The sequence below is a fragment of the Cottoperca gobio genome, chromosome 6, assembly GCF_900634415.1.
Source record: "Cottoperca gobio chromosome 6, fCotGob3.1, whole genome shotgun sequence".
NCBI classification, from domain to species: domain Eukaryota; kingdom Metazoa; phylum Chordata; class Actinopteri; order Perciformes; family Bovichtidae; genus Cottoperca; species Cottoperca gobio.
The window spans coordinates 2,980,176-2,997,017 of NC_041360.1; the positions used below are offsets into that span (position 1 = coordinate 2,980,176).

The window sequence follows — 16,842 nt, forward strand, 5'->3', positions numbered from 1 at the left end:
TTGAATATAAGTAAACAATAACTTATTAATATACTAAGTGACCATTTCTTACTTAACTATTGCAATAGGTTTCTTAAAATTCAACATGCCTACAGAGTTGTGTGTTGAACACAATCTGCTTAAAAAATGTGAAATGGCACTTTTCATATAATTGTTCATTAATTCTCACAGTTATTCGACCAATATAAAAAGAAAAAAAACTGGGCATCCTTTCTCCGAAAAGGTTTTGGAGGATACATTATTTCTGCGTGCGTTATGATCAGTGTCAACGTTGAGTGTTGCATTGTTGAAGTGCACAGAGGTTGTAGGGAGGTGTTCAAGGTTCGGCTACAAAAACACTTTGGTTTGGTTAATAATTAAGAAACTAACTTGGAGCATGTGCTGAAATGACTGATGCTGTCCTTCTGTCTCATGTCTACATCTTGTTGATACATCCAATATGAACATTTGGTGACTTTTGGTGAAAATGAATCTGCTGTTGCACATTAGTTGTACAGAAAGTCATCTTTAGGAGAATGTGTTGCTCCTGGAGGAGACTAAAGTTTGTATTCACTCTGAGCATTTAATTATATGTATATGGTGAAATCCATAAATGATGAAATAGAAAGTGCTTTAAACTAAGTGTTGGTTACAAATGTTAGCCTTCATATAACAAAGTGAAATCTTGGGGTTTAGGTTAATGCATCTGGTAAGGGCAGGTTGTCCCTGTTGAGCAGGTTCAGAGAGTGAACTCGTGGGCGTAACCCTGGACAGTATCGTTGTTCAATGCTTATTGAAATGACTCCGTAACAATGGGAGAGGTGACTGGTGCCTTGGTGTGTCGGAAGTTAAAGTTTTATGTTCTTATGTTCATTGTTCTCACCAAAAACACATTATGTGCAGTTAGTTTCCTGCCCTTTGATATTGCATTTCTTTGTGTCTTGGAGTGTTTTCCTTGACGTCAATTGTGTATCGATCCATAGCTCAGCACCCATACACATATCTTCTCTGACAACTCCAAAGCTGTTTCAAATATATAATACTGTATGTGTGTAAGTATTATATATAATTGCTCTTGTATTATGTATTCTGGATAGCCATATGTTTATTGTCTGCAACTCATTATCATTGCTTGCATCATATTTGTATATATATATATAAAAAAAAAGATCTGTTTTCATTGTCAGAGACCAAATGGTTGTAAATGTTGCGTATGGACTGCCTTCTCTCTGTCTGTCTCCATCCATTCCTATCATTGTCCCTGTCTCCCTCCTTATATGTGTCCTCTTCAGGCCCTGAGAGACCTCACCACGCAATATCCTGGAAAGATCACTCTAATCAAACTAGGTAAACACTACACGTCCTCTTGTATCTGTGTTAATACTAACGGTCACAGTAATGTAACTACAGAGTAGCGTAGAGCTGCAGTAGGAAATCACAAAACCAGTTCAGCAGTGTCAGCAGTAAATATGCAGCTGCTAATGACATGTCATTAGAGCAGCACTGTACAAATAAAGAGTGAATGGATAAGTTTAGTTAAGTGAAGTTAAGATGCGTTGAGATGAGACAAGACAAATTAAGATAAGTTAAGTTAAGATATATTTGATAATCAAGTACCTCTGCAGGTGCATTTGTGTAAGTGTATGTGTTTCTGCAGACATGTCAGATGAGGATAGTATCTCAGCTGCTGTCCAGGCTGTGAGCGAGCAGATCGGGGCTGGTGGGTTGAACCTCCTCATCAACAACGCTGCTATTAACAAACCGGACATACCAGCACCGTTATCTGCCACCGGGAAAAGGGACATGATGGACGTGTACGAAACAAATGTGGTCGGACCATTTCTCATCGCAAAGGTTGGTTTGTCTTACTCTTCTCTGTGCTCGTAGTGTGCATACACACAGACCCAAACACATGCAGGCACAGGTAAACAGATGTGAGCATTATGTGATGACGAAAAGCGGTAAATGCTACATTGTTTGCGAAGAAGGAAAACACCTACACGCATGTCATCATAATGTATCTACGTCACTGCTGAGGTGTCACTGAACACATAGAAAACAATTGAAGAAATATAAAATAAAAACAGATGGTGGTCAGTTATCAACCGGCTGCAGCACAGCTGAGAAAATACCCAAAATATGAAATAATGTGTGCAAATAAAGATATACATGGTATGTAAATTAAGCAGGTAAATACAGATGGTATGAACACAAGCAGTTGTAATGCGTCGTGCAGACACACACTCTATGTCACCTCTCTCTCTCTTCAGATGCTTCTCCCACTCCTCCAGAGAGCTGCAGAGATCAACTCACCTGCAAAGGGTATTGAAGCGGAAACAGCTTAGATCACTTTGATTTTTACACAAACACACATGCATGTACAAAAATGAGCAAGTATTTATATCACAGACCAGACCTTATAGTTATTATTGTCATTATCATTATTATTCTCTAGTCTCTTTGTCTCTCTCTGTGTCTCAGGTGATAAAATGTCCTGCAGGAGGTCGGCCATCATCAACATCTCCACGCTCGTCTCATCCATAGAGAAATGTCCAGAAACCTTTGATATTGCACAGATGTACCCTTATAGGACCAGCAAGGTACCATTTGACATCTACAAAATCTAAATGTGATGTTTAAAATACAACAATTTAAAACAATATCACTTAATCCCAATTTGTATCTTTTAAATCTGGATGAATTATTTCTGGAAGACTAAACTCTTTCATTTGGATTCATGAGTCAGGATCATTCTGACACAGAAGTCCCCAGAAGGTCAAAGAGACAAAGTTCAGGATAATCCAGTTCCCTCGGTGGCACTATTTTACAGCATCTAGTTTTTAATCATAACATGAGGAAAAAGACAGTACTGTTGCACAATGTTGGTAAATACATCACATACTGGGTGTGGAGGGAAATATGTTATTGACATCCCTACACACAGGTGTGTTCTTTACCTTTCTGGCATCTCCCTGACTCTCCCGTTAGTTCTGTTGCACCTGTTCAGCAGGACAAGCCGCAGTCTGGTTACCGGCCAAAACCTCCAGCCTGAGCAGAACTGTAATGAGCTACAATAAGTTCAGAGCCTTCACAGTTGTAACAGTGTCTGCCAATGTTTATTATGAGTTGTATGGGACAGAGGATCCTGATGCAGTAGGGAGTCTGTCCTGGGTGCATTACTGCTCTCCAGCTGCACACCCACAGCATTGATTAGTATGCTGTAGGTGTTCAGCTGTGTACCTTTCTGACAATAGCATTTCAATGATTCAGTTCAAATGTTTGTGGATGGCTTCAGAAACATCTCTCCTTGTAATTACGCTAAAAGAATATTATGTTTATTATTGAAAATGCTGAATTTTTGTACGATAAAGCTTCTGTTCTTTCTGCTATTGGTCACCAGACAGCATTGAATATGTTGACCCGCTGTCAAGCTGAGGACTTCAAGAGACACAACATTCTGGTCACAGCAATCCACCCTGGCTGGGTCCGCACTGAGATGGGAGGAGAACAGGTGAGCTGATGCAGAGTTACAGAGAAGTACTGCACATCACATTGCAACACACATTTATCTGATGCTTGTAGTTACTTTGGACATTCATATTTTACAAACCCAGCATACTATCTGTTTATAAAAAGCATGGTACATTTTTGTAGATTAAACTACTCAGCAGTATATAGAGTACACTCACCACTTTAGTCCAGACTGAAATATCTCTACTACTGATTGCCATGAAAGTTTGCACAGACATGCATGGTTCCCAGAGGAAGAAGCCTGATGGCTGTAATGATCTAAATGAGTGAGAGGAGTGAATGGCAGAGTATATGAGAAATAAACAACAGGCCTAAGCATTAAAAAGAATAGTCTTCCTGACTGAACTTACGCTAGAGCTTCATAAAGAGAAAGGCACATGCTAACGTTCTGAAGGAATCGCTGACTCTCCCTTTAACAGCAGCAGTGCAATAATCTCAAAGATCTCCGGCTGCAATGTTGTTTTAGAAACAAAAACAAAAGTTTGCTAAACTAAAATTCAACCAATACTCATGTGTGTTTATACTGTTGATTGTGTAAATCTTACAGTTGCAGGTAAAAAAAACATTTTTAATTTAGATTTTCTTGGCGAGCCCCGTGATAGGCGTGATACTCAGTTCCACACTGATGCCCCTGCCCTGTAATAATGCAGCTGTTTATCCTTCATTTCTCTTGACTTTCTTCTTTCTTGTAATCGTTTGTCTCGTCTCCCCCAGGCTCCTTTGACCACCCACGACAGTGTTCATGGCATGCTCTATGTGATGCCATTTCTCAGCAACAAAGACTGTGGGATTCTTCTGGACTGGCAGGGCAACAGAATTCCCTGGTAGCAAGTCACAAATAATATTAGGATCATGTAAACAGGGAGCGCAATACTAATACACATGTGCTGTTCATTCACACAATGTAGCTTCTATTTTGAGATGACAACATTTCTATAGTTTACGGACATCTGCCTAACTTTCTAACAATGTGGATGCTGCGTTTTTCACAGTATGATGGAGTGAAAATCTACTTTTATCTGTCTGAAATAAAGTCAACTGAATTGAATTGTGTTCAGCAGTGCAGACTTGTGTAGACGTGTTCCAGTCACACCATCGTTCACTGACATCAGATTCAATCACCTTCTTTACATCTGAATTTTTCTTTGGCTAATACTACTCACTAGAGCCCACCTGTGGAAATGACTCTGTAATCATTAAAGCTCCACCTTCATACTGTATACTCCCTCTATTTGTGACACAAAGTGTTAGCATGCTTTTTCTTAAATTCACAATGGCATCAGCATACCTTTCGCTTAATAAAATTATGATCTACTGTCATTTTGATGAATATCCTATTTATTTGTATTTTTTTTTTGTCCTGTAATGATATGTGATTCAAAGGTTCAGTTGTGCAGGCCTGTCTAACTATCAGCAGACCCCAGCGTCCCATTCACTTCCACGAAGACGGGGAAATCGCTAGAGATAGGAAAGAAAAGAGAACGTTGAAATTGAAGAGGCTGAGATATCCTGACTTTGAGTCTGCAGTATAGGTCAAGCTCCAAAACACTGGAGCCCACATTTCTAATGTCGCAGATTGTAATGCAAGCTTTCTGCTGAACATCTGTAGTCCCAAAGCACAAGCATCAAGTGATGTCAATGTCAAGTGATGTCCTATGGATCAAATGACTGTGAGTATTGTGAAAGGGTTTTTTTTATAGATCATTTCACAGTTTCACATTATTTCCTGTTATAGCGTAGGCCTATGTAAATACTGTCAGCTGATAGGAAGTAGTCATGGACCCAAGCAGTTGCCTAGAAACACAATCCTGTTGAAACGGTCGACAGTGACAAACAAACAGATCAGCAACTCTGCACTTCCCCTCAGCTGTGCAGAGCTGCTCAGCCTCTCAGCAGCTCCGTTAGAGACCAGCTGGAGAACAGAGTGGAGCATTTAGCAGATAAAGAGACAGATGGAGTGTTTCCACTGCATGGTACGGCTCTACTCGACTCCCCCTTTCTTTGGTTTTCCATTAGGAAACGTTGTGGACATGGTACCTGGTACATGGTACTTTTTTAGTACCACCTCAGCAGAGGTACCAAGCAAGCTGAGCAGATACTAAAAGGTGGAGTTAAAACACTGCAGACCACTGATTGGTCAGAGAGAATCGTCATTTCTTCAGGACATTCTACACAATCCCAGCTAAAGCTGATCACCCACCTACACTGAGGGGGTACTATCTTCTTCTTCTTCTTCTTCTTCTTCTTCTTCTTCTTCTTCTTCTTCTTCTTCTTCTTCTTCTTATTATTATTATTATTATTATTATTATTATTATTATTATTATTCTTATTATTATTATGTGAGTTTTATTGGCGATTGGCAACCATTGATTTGGTGCATTACCGCCACCTACTGGACTGGAGTGTGGAGCAGTAGCTTGGCAGGATAAAAAAAAATCCTATACTTTCTCCGATGTCTTTACGAGCAAATTCCCCAATATAATTAAATTAATCCTGACATTAATTTCCGTTGTTCTTCGTCATACCTGTTGCAGTCTATTAGTACATGTTTGGCAGTTTCTGGTTTATTGCAGTGTGTGCATAGTCCAGTGGGGTGTTTGCTTTAGTCCTATCATGACTCTGGATTTGTTTTCCTGTTTTATTTTGAAATGTTCTCTTCCCCTTGTGTCATGTCTTGTATTACTTCCTGCCCTTGTGTTTTTGCCTTTCTCTCCCAGCTCAGTTGATCAGCATTCTGCATTCTGCATTCTGCTGATCAACTGAGCGCATTTGCCGACTTTGCTGCTCAGAAATTAAAATTGAACTGCTCAGCAATCCGTTTGCAGTTGACTTAAATATGTTCCATATCTTTTTGCACTTTATGTGTACCCTGTTCAATAAATGTGGACCGTGTTTGGCCCTCGACGTAGTCCCAGTTTTTAATGTTGGCCCTCTCTGTCGATAATGTTAGTTCATGGTTTAAATGTTTTAAGTTAAAATTCTGGCATATCTTACACATTCAACCTTTAAGCTTGAAAGTGCTGCCAAGCCATCAGAAGCTATTAAGACACTGAGTTGGTTATTTTCTTCCACCCATTGCAATGCTAACCATATCCCGAGTTGTTCCCTTACCAGTTTAGGTTGGCATAATGAATCTCAACGGAGGTATAGCTGATGATGGAACGGTGGGATTTACATCACACAGACCTACATTTTGTGCCTTGGTATTCCCTATCCACCCAAAACTGTAAAATGTAGACTCAAACACTGCCCTGCACATGCTTTGAATATTCCGTCCCCACTTTAACTTCTATTGTCCACCCAAACAGGAAATCTGAAGTTATACCTCATTCACACCTCATTTATTAAGTTTAATAAGGAGTCCCTCTTTCCATGACATGTCATAAGCTTTTAAAAACATCAAGGAAACATATTATGCCTGTATCCCATATCATGTTAAACCTTAATACTGCTTCAAGTGCCCCGTCTTTCATATGAGCTGTAACAGATATGATCTTTCCCTGTGTGCGTTAGAAAGGGTTCTCCTTAATTCAAACTAAATGGTGAATCTAGTTCTTCTCTTGATGCAGCCCTTGTCTCTGTAACTCGTGGGTTTTGTGCAGGGGGATATCTCTACACTGCTTAGCTTTTAAAGGTACATTTAGTGTCTTTACTGTGTGTTCTGCCTTCTCTACATTAATAACTACATGTATATTGCTGCTGCTCAGCGCTGGTATATCAAAATGTTTTTCTTCATACCTTATTTTCCTTCTCATTCACTATACGTCCGACAGCTGAGTTTCTCTCCCATTTTTATTTCAGTATTGTCTCCAGAATGTAGGTTTTGCTGATGTAATTGTTTTCAATACGGTTTCCTGTGCTCTTTTGTCTAAATGCTCTATTTCTCCTTTTGATTGCTTCTCTACAGTTATCATCCCGTCATGGCACAGTCTTTCGTTTGCCTCCAGCACTCTGTAATAGTTTCTCCTGCTGTCTGTATCATGGCTGTGACCAACTTTTTATTAATTTCCTCCAGATTTGTTATATCCTCTCCTATTAGCTCTGCACACCTAACTTAACTTAACACTTGGAGTGCATCAGCTATACTCAACTTCCATCTTGTTGTATCTCTATTCCAATATACTATTGGGTTGTGATCACTGCGTACTGTTGACCGGTTTACAACTTCCCTAACACCTGCAGTTACAGTGGATGTGAGTGTCACATCAATATCTCTTTCTGTTACACTTATCATCCATATACTCCCCTATTACGGACCACTTTGCATCCGTATTACCCCCCCACAAAGTAATGTGCACATTAAAATCACCGCACCATATTATTTTACCTTGTGTCGATCCACTTGCATCATTCAATACATGAGAGCTTAGTCTATTACAAGTATTATAGTCCTTTACTATCCCGAAGCTGTTCTTTCCTGGCCATACTTTGATTACAATTGATTCTTGTTCCTTACCTTTATTAATTAAATAATAACTCTATAGTACACAATCCCATGACTTCTACTATGTGCCTTGTATGCATATTACATGATGAATTTGCATCAAACCTTTTTGAATTCTTGTCCATTGGCAATAAGGCTTCTTGCGTTCCTCTGCAGAATGTCCTGAAGAGCCTCCACCGCGTGCCGCGAGTTAGATGTGCCTTCACTTAACATTTCTTGCGCTGCTTCCCAGCTTAGTCCTTTGATTCCAAGATATTTTTCAGCTGATTTTCCTATGACCTTGATCTTTTCAGTCTTCTTGTTCGTCTGTGTTGAGCAATTTATCACACTCTAGCCCACAATTAGCATATTTTTTCTTTACAGCAACCTTGTCACATCCCCCACAGGCTCTGCTGCTGCTCTCTGCTCCCACTGATAGAGAGGCATCTGTCTGCTTGGATACTTTCTTCACTGCTTCAGAGTGTGAAATCCCCTGGGAGACGTTAACTCGCTGCACCTCTGCTGCTTTCTTGCTGATTTCACACCCTCGATAGGCTGAAATATGTTCTCTTCCACAGTTGCAGCACTTTAGCTTAGCTCCCTATTTGCATTTCTCATACTCATGCCGTCTGCACACCTACCCCACCTCTGCTTGTCTTTGCACTTTGCTGCTACTTGGCCATATTTTTGACACTTGAAGATTCTCAGAGGTGGAGGAATATATGGCCTAACCTCACAACTCATGTATCCTATATATACTTTGCATGGTAATCTAGGCTCATCGAATTTGATCATGACAGACAGGCTGTCACACTTCACTCCGTATCTGGTAGTTTTCAGACGTTTTACTTCGTGCACTTTGCAGCTTCCATATTATCTTTAATTTGATCAACTGACACAACTGTAGGTATTCCAGAAACGACTCCTCTGGTAAACTTCCCATCATCGAGCAGTGAACGCTGCACTTTCTTATCATCTATCTTATTCAGTCATATGGCTTTCCCTTGTTGTGCACTATCCCTAGAGAAAATCAGAAATTATCCATTTGGTCATATTTTAGCATTCTTAACCTCACCCAGCGATCTGTTTATTGATTTTGTTAGCTGAACTGGGTTCCACTCACCACACGATGCACCGTCTTGAGAAAGTTTAATGATCACTTTATACTCTCTGCTGTTTCTGTTACACCTTACTTACCATTTCCCCCACGCTGAGGGTTTCATTATGCTGTTGCTTCCCCCCCCCCCGTTTTTTTATTATTATTTGGTCGTCGGTGTACAATATTCCAAACTTGTAAGTGTACGGAAGCCATGTGCTGTAAGATGTTGATGCTTTTGTTTTGTACTATGCTGTATGTAGGATTTGTATCTTCTGGGGAACTGCAGGACGGAGTCCAGAACAAATCTCCCTACAGGGACACTAAAGTGTACTGTGTCTTGTACTCTGAATGGGAGATCATGCAGCTCCGTGTCCGCTCCATGTATGAGTAGGCAACAGTTTGCCAACACTTTTGCTACAAGAACTTTATAAGGCTAAAATATTTCCAACACGTGGGTTTTAGCTTGTTGTGGAGTTCATTATTTGTATAAAGAATCTCCCTGAAATCTGTCCTACCTCTGTAGTCTGACTTACTTGCTAAACAGGGTATTAATAGCTGGTTGTAGGTCTAATATGTTAACTTTGTTCCAGAATATTACTTTGCCAAATACTGATTTCAGTAATTACAGTGCAAGCTCATAGTAAAATACAGTTTTAGCACTGGTGGTGAAATATTTGAACTGCCAGAGGTTTTCCACTTCTGTTTGGTTAGATTCTTTTTGTTTTGACAGTGGGTATTAACGTTTCTGTTCACCTTTGTTTTCAAAAAATGAAATACAATTTGTAATAATCCGGAGTTTTCTACATGGTCTGTATTTAATGTAAAACGTCCACTGTTACCAACCACATCTCACCAAAAACATTCCAGGTCATAATTCTTTTAATCCCGAGATGTCGCTGCTCAGCATTGAGACGCAGGTTTCTAGGAGTCCTCAGATGGTCTTTAGGTTAAGAAACTAAGATACCTGTGCAAAAACAACGTATTCAGGTGATTCTAGTTCACCAATGATTTACATTTCATCATCATTTTTGAATTTCTAAAAGAAACCACCATATCACAGTGTCAGAGAAAAGAAGAAAAGCAGGTTTAATTTAATTTCTAGTTTTTAACCTTTTACACTCCCTTTCTCTAATACATGCCTCTTACAAAACAACCTACATATAGTTTTCCAAAAAAGCAACTGAGAGGGCACTGAATCACCTTTAATACCTGCAGCAGTCGACCTGTACAGTTATGTGGACATCAGTGTTGCCTGCACTGGTGGATTGAAATCAGTGTGGAAACATACTGACACACAGGCAGCATGGCAACATGTACAAGTGTCAGTTTAAAGATGGCTGTGTGCTCCAGTGCTTTTTGGAACGTGTGCCTTTGTCAGGGATGGAGAAGAGCATAGATGTACTACAACATACAGTCATACATATCATCTGGAATTTACACGTCCATAACAATAATGATACAAGGATCAAGAATCAGAGGCAGAATTATACGGTATAGCAATAATAATAACAATTATTGATATTGTCTAAAAACTACACTTATGTTTTCATCTTTTCTTTCTTCAAAAAAAAAAAAAAGAACCATATATTTATATTTATATACTGGAAGTTATTTTGTCCTTTTTCTTTCTGGTTTTCTGACTAAATAGGTAACTTAAATATTTACAATGATTATTTTACAACCATTGGCCCAGCCCACTGAAGATAAAACATTCCTTTGAGTTTGTCTAGAATAAAAAGGAGGGATGAGGGAAGAATGGTCCCAGTGAAAGGTGAGGTAGGGAGGGAGCAGAGGATGGATGTGGGGTCTCCACCCTCACACTGGAGGGGCTCCACAGGGCTCCAGGTCCTCCTACCCCGAGCTGCAGGGGTGTACAGGGTTGTCCATCCCATTGATACAGGGATACTGCCCCATGTTCCTGGGACATCTCAGTCTGTGCCACTGTTGAGTGTCTCTCTCCCTACATCACCAGCAGCTGCCCCAGCACCATCCTGAAGTGCTGCGTGCAGCCTGCCAGCTCCCTCACCCTCTCAGTCATCTCTCTGGCTGCTCCAGGGGAAGGATACTGAAGCGCAGCTGTCTTCGTACTGATCACAATGTCTTTGAGTTTTTCGCAGAGCGTGTTGCTGCTCTGGGTCACCCGGGCCCTGACATCAGGAGACTTGGCCTGGCGCGACAGTGTGTCACCAATGAACACCAGCTTGTGCGCGCTGAGGATGACAAACTTGCTGTGCGCCACAAAGATCTTGGGTGGTTGGTTGGAGTTGACGGCGGTGAAGAAGGCGTCTATGGCGTTGGTCACCGTGGTGACGTTCTGCTCACATTGCTCCTGGTAGAAGAGGAGGAGCTGCCGGTCGCCATGGCACAGCTTGGAGGAGGAGGAGGGGCCTCCAGAGCCGTTCTGGGCCTGCTGGTTGGCCGGAGGGTGGAGTGGGGGGCGGGACCCAGCCCGTCATGTCGTTGTTGATTGGCCGGCTGACTTCCTGCTCGAGCCGCTCAAACTGTTTGATCTGGAACGAGAGGAAGAGGAAGGAGACAGTTAATAATTTAATAATAAATATATAATTCTAAAAATCTGTCAAATCTGTTTCAGTAACATTTGATATAAAAAAAATAGTTTGTAATGATTCCAGCGTGTATGTGGAACCTGAAAGGTGTCGCTCATAGTGATAAAAACACAGAATCATTATCACACACAGACACACACACACACACACACACACACACACACACAGACACACAGACACACAGACACACACACACACACACACACACACACACACACACACACACACAGATACACTGACCCACAGAACCACAGAGAGACACACAGACACACATACAGGTACCTGTTGCTGTTCCATTTGTGTCTTGTGTCTGATGATGTTGCCTTTCTCCAGCAGCTGTTTTTGGTTCTTCTCAAATTCTTCCTTCCCCTGACAGACCAACACACAGACAACACAGTTAAAAAAGAAAGAAAACGAGTAATATACAGCCTCTGTCTCCCTCTAGTGGTGACGAACATGAACTGCAATAACTTTGATTTTGAATATCTCAATATCTATGCTTTTTCCGAAAAAACTGGAGGTCAGTCAGCAGCTTTGTGACTTCGTGAGCTCTGTCATTCATATCTAGCAACACTAACAGCCGGACATGCCAAGGCCTGACAAGATAGCTTCGCACCATTTAATAGTAGAAAACAAGTTAGTACTTTCAGATACAGTGCTACACATCATTAAACAAACGACTGTGTTCATTTTCTCAAAAACTATGACTTAAACATTTGTTGAAGATTTTTCCACAACAAAAACAAAATGTGAAAACTATGTGAAGTATGGAGGGCAGCTTAGGGAAGCAGTCTAACACTAACATGTGACCATGTTGGTTTGAACCATGATTTCAGTGTCAGTGACAAGAAACTTCTATCGTTGTGGCACAGCAATAACAGTGTGTGTGTACCTGTAAATGTACATAGTCGTAGTCCTCCATCCAGCCTTCCTCTGTGCTCTCATACGGCCTGTCCACACCTTCCTCTTCCTCTGCAGCGCTAAACTTTGGCGGAGAGGGGAGGGGTCGCGACTGAATGTTCACCTTCTCCCCTCCCTGATAGCTCCCACTCCCTGATCCAGTCATATGACCGCTGTTCTCCCCTGGGATTGGAGGAAGTGGTAGCTGCTGCTGCAGCCGGTTATTCCTTTTGAAGAGCAGCGAGGCGTTTCCGTGGAGAAAAGAGGCAAGCTGCTTGGCGTCGTCGGGGATGCCTCGCGCTGTCATGATTAGTCGATCTAAGTCATCTCCTCCTGGTGGTGGTGCTGAGAGCGCAGTGTGAGACCAAGAAACGGCGTCTAAGCTCTGACTGTGTTGAATCAAACTCTGGAAGACCTCCTCCATCTTCCCCACCTGACGGAACAGCTTGGTCTGCAGAGAGCGGTCTGTGGCCTGGGCGGAGTTAGCCACAGCACCCCGGGCAAATTCGAGGAAGTCCCGGACAGTGGAGCGAACGCGGTCAGCAGCTTGATGAATGGCCGGGAGGTTCCCTTCCAGTTGAGCAGGGCTTCTCCAGTTACCTGTGATGAATGACATCATGAGGGAGACGCTGGACTCAACAGCTTGCTGGAGGCGAGACAGACGCTCCATGGCCTGCTCCAGGTCCAAGATGAGGGGTTTCCCTGGAGCGGAGCCAGGAAGTGAGGAGGAGGTGTCGCGGACTGGGACCATGTCTAAGGAGGAAGCAGAGTGGTTGCTCCTCGTACTTCCTGTGCTCGAGGCAGACAGCCGCTTGAAGGACAAGCTGAGCTCCTCACTGGTGGACTGGGCATCACGCACAACCTGGAAAACAAGCATCACCACTGAAATCACGTGGAGACTATCTGGATTCAGGCAGGATGCAAACAAGCTTAGCTAGCAGTTTCCTGTATTCGTACTAAGCTAGCAGTGTTCATTTCATCAGTTCTAACTATGATGTGAAGTATTTGTTAAATTTTCACAACGAAAACAGAACCTAAATAATAAGTCACTAAAAATGATTTTTGTTAGCACACTATCCAACCTGTGGTGGCACGTCGTAGACGTTGTTCTCTCCCCTCTCTCCTCCTTTCTCCTCTCGTTCCCGAGGAAAGTCATAGACATCCTGGCTGGTGTGACCTCCGGTCCGCAGGCTGGCCGGGATGTCGTAGATATCCTGGTGGGCCTGGCTAACTCCGCCCCTGTCTGTGCGATAATGCTTGTCAGTCAGGATGGGAGGCGGGACATCATACACGTCCTCTGGAATCGGCGGCTCATCGTCGTCATTGAGATTGTTGTGCAGGTACTGGCCGGGAAGGACAGGGACTGGCTTGAGTTTGGCAAAGTGGGGTGGAACATCATAGGTCTCCTCTCTGATTGGCTGAGCATCAGGGACATCTTTACTGACAGACGGGGGGAAGTCATAGACCTGAAGAAATAAATATTACAATATTATATCAAATGTTAAAGGTATAGTCCTCCTAGTCCTCCACTACTCACCGGCTCAAAGAGACAAAAAGGGAGAGAGAGATAGAGCGAGGGAGAGAGCGAGAGAGAGAGAGAGAGAGAGAGAGAGAGAGAGAGAGAGAGAGAGAGAGACGACAGAGAGAGATATAGTAGAAGAGAGACAGAGACAGAGAGGAGAGAGAGAGACAGAGACAGAGAGACAGAGAGACAGAGAGAGAGAGAGAGAGGAGAGAGAGAGAGGAGAGAGAGACAGAGAGAGAGAGAGAGAGAGAGATAGAGAGAGATAGAGAGAGAGAGAGAGAGAGTAGAGAGAAGAGATAGAGAGAGGACAAGAGAGGAGAGAAGAGAGAGTAGAGAGAGAGAGAGATAGATCTAGAGAATAGAGAGAGAAGAGAGAGAGATCTCTCGATCTCTAAAGAGAGCAGAGAGAGATATCTCCTCTGGAGAGAGGGAGAAGGAGACATATTCTATATCTCTTTTCTATTTTAGAGATGATAGAAGAGAGATGAGAGAGAATCAGAGGATCTTTCTATATATATATATAGGATAGACCTATATATATTAGACTATGACGAGATCAATCGCTTGATCCTATCTAATTTATATATTATCTACTAGGCTCCTAGCATAGACGAGATCCTGCGAGACTTCTCTATTAGACTTAGAGAGAGACAGAGAGAGGAGAGAGAGATAGACAGAGAGAGAGAGGAGCTGTGGTACAGAGGGCGTGGTGCTAACAAGAACAAAGCAGTGAATCATAGGAATAAAGTTGTTTTTCTTATTGTATTTTTACACAACCCTGAGGAAAGGTACCAGATTTTGTATTGAATGCAGCCGAAGCGCACGCTTCATCCTGCTGTGGCCTGTCGGTGTGTCACACACCGACAGGCCACAGCAGAGGAAAGAGACGGCAGGAGAAACACTAAAGCACATAAAATACACAATGATGTAACAACCCGAAGCTTTGTATACAAGCTAAAGGTGCGTATGTTTCAGACGCCGAGGGGCGTAAACCTGGGAATTTGACGACCTGGGAATGAGAACGGGCTGCACACCCTGCTTATTGGCTGACGATTACACACCAACATGGGGCCCAAAGGCTCTTTGTTGATGCCCTAAAACGTCCCGAGCACAGCAAAATAAGAAGAAAAGAGAAAATTCAGGCAGAGGCCGCAGGGTCTCTGTACTACCACACACTTAGGTAGTGTAGGTCATCAGTGATGGTTGAGAGGGATTATTTTATTATGTCTATACATTGTGTTTTAGGAAAATGCTAAATATTACACCTTTAAAGCAACCTTCACCACTGATTTATATCATATTTCTTTTTAACATCACAGTAAGGATACAGTATGCCGTAAACACACACATATACAGTACATCTTCTAATTGCCAGTATCAAGCAATTTTATCAAGCTTGTCATACTGCATATCTGTGAAGCACGTACAAACACAAAGCCCTACCGTCTGCTGTGTGTTCTTGTCTGTGCCTGCTGGGGTGTCATATATATCGTGACCACTAGAGGGTCCCTTCACCACCATGGGAGGAGTGTCATACACCTGAACACAGAGAGCAAGACAGGCATAACTAAAACATGCTGTTACACACATCATACTGGACACACACACACACACACACACACACACACACACACACACACACACACACACACACACACACACACACACACACACACACACACACACACACACACACACACACACACACACACACACACTGTATGTGATGAGGTCTATACCCAACACAAGACTCTGTAGGGTTCATTAGTTACATTCAAATGATTTTAATAGCACATAGAATTCAGTTTACTACCTGTTTCACGACCACACCGGACAAATCATTTAAGGGACAATATGGCCAGCGGTATATAATTCCTATTAATCAATTAATTGATCTAATGCAACCTGGACCTGGAAAAGCGGCATAACATGGATAGATGAATAAAAAATAAATTGCATTTAATTCATTTAAGTTCAAGGCAAGAGAAAATGTTTCTGACTTAAATTAAATTCAAGACCTTTTAAAATCTTCAAAGGCTTTTTTAAGGAAACTCAATTCAGTGATTCATTAGTTTTCTGACTCTTTCCTGCAGTAATTGTTCAATATTACACAACTGTATATGTGTTATAGGCAAGGTGAGAGATGTCAATGAGGGTATTATTTGGTACAAAATGTGGTGATAATTTCATCACAACAGAAGCAGCTGCTCTGTCTACACTGCGTAGTCTCTGGGAATGATACTCACAATCTGCTCTCATAACTTCCTCCAGTTGTTGCTGATTTTGAGCTCTTGTGAGAGGGTGCTTATCAACAGTTTCTGGCTGACAGGATTCAGGATTCAGGACACAGCCATATCTGTGTGTATCGGCTCATATAAAAATAGCTGGTGCAAGTGCACACATTGCTTGAAAGGAGCTAACGAGTCATAAAACAAGGTCTAAAACGGTTGAATGCATTACAAGTACTGCCTTTGTCTCGGGAGAGAGGGAGAGGAAAAGGAAAGTAACACAGTGGAGATGAAGAGGTAAAGAGAAGACGAAGGTAGAAGCGGTGACAAGGAGAAAGAGAAGAGAACGAAGGGGCAGGAAGAGGATGGGAAGAGAAAGACTCAACAAAGGAGAGAAGGAGGAAACTGAAAAAAAGCAATAAAGAAAAAACAAGATAGAAACTAGAAGAAAGTGTACAAAAAGAAAGGAGAGGACAAGACAGAGAAGAGGGGAAGGAAAGGAGGAGCAGAGGGGCAAAGAGCTGTCCCAGGAATGTGAACCGGTGTGCTTTTGGTCACATGACCACCTCTCTATGAGAGAGTAAGCTGTT

The 16,842-nt window shown here is 42.1% G+C and overlaps 2 protein-coding genes across 2 annotated transcripts in view; one reads left to right on the top strand and one right to left on the bottom strand.

Moving 5' to 3' along the window:
• Positions 1-4,830, top strand: part of LOC115010038 (C-factor-like) — a 5,294-nt gene extending 464 nt beyond the window's left edge. Inside the window, exons 2-7 of the mRNA XM_029434412.1 lie at positions 1,272-1,326; positions 1,637-1,833; positions 2,250-2,301; positions 2,461-2,579; positions 3,380-3,490; positions 4,225-4,830. Of these exons, the coding sequence (XP_029290272.1) occupies positions 1,272-1,326; positions 1,637-1,833; positions 2,250-2,301; positions 2,461-2,579; positions 3,380-3,490; positions 4,225-4,338 (648 nt within the window). The 3' untranslated portion in view covers positions 4,339-4,830. The remainder of the gene's footprint in view (positions 1-1,271; positions 1,327-1,636; positions 1,834-2,249; positions 2,302-2,460; positions 2,580-3,379; positions 3,491-4,224) is intronic.
• A 5,264-nt stretch (positions 4,831-10,094) lies between these two features.
• The window catches only part of bcar1 (BCAR1 scaffold protein, Cas family member), a 36,584-nt gene continuing 29,836 nt past the window's right edge, over positions 10,095-16,842 (bottom strand). The window contains 6 exon segments of the mRNA XM_029434309.1: positions 10,095-11,457; positions 11,459-11,542; positions 11,882-11,968; positions 12,492-13,361; positions 13,582-13,965; positions 15,468-15,563. Of these exon segments, the coding sequence (XP_029290169.1) occupies positions 10,993-11,457; positions 11,459-11,542; positions 11,882-11,968; positions 12,492-13,361; positions 13,582-13,965; positions 15,468-15,563 (1,986 nt within the window). The 3' untranslated portion in view covers positions 10,095-10,992.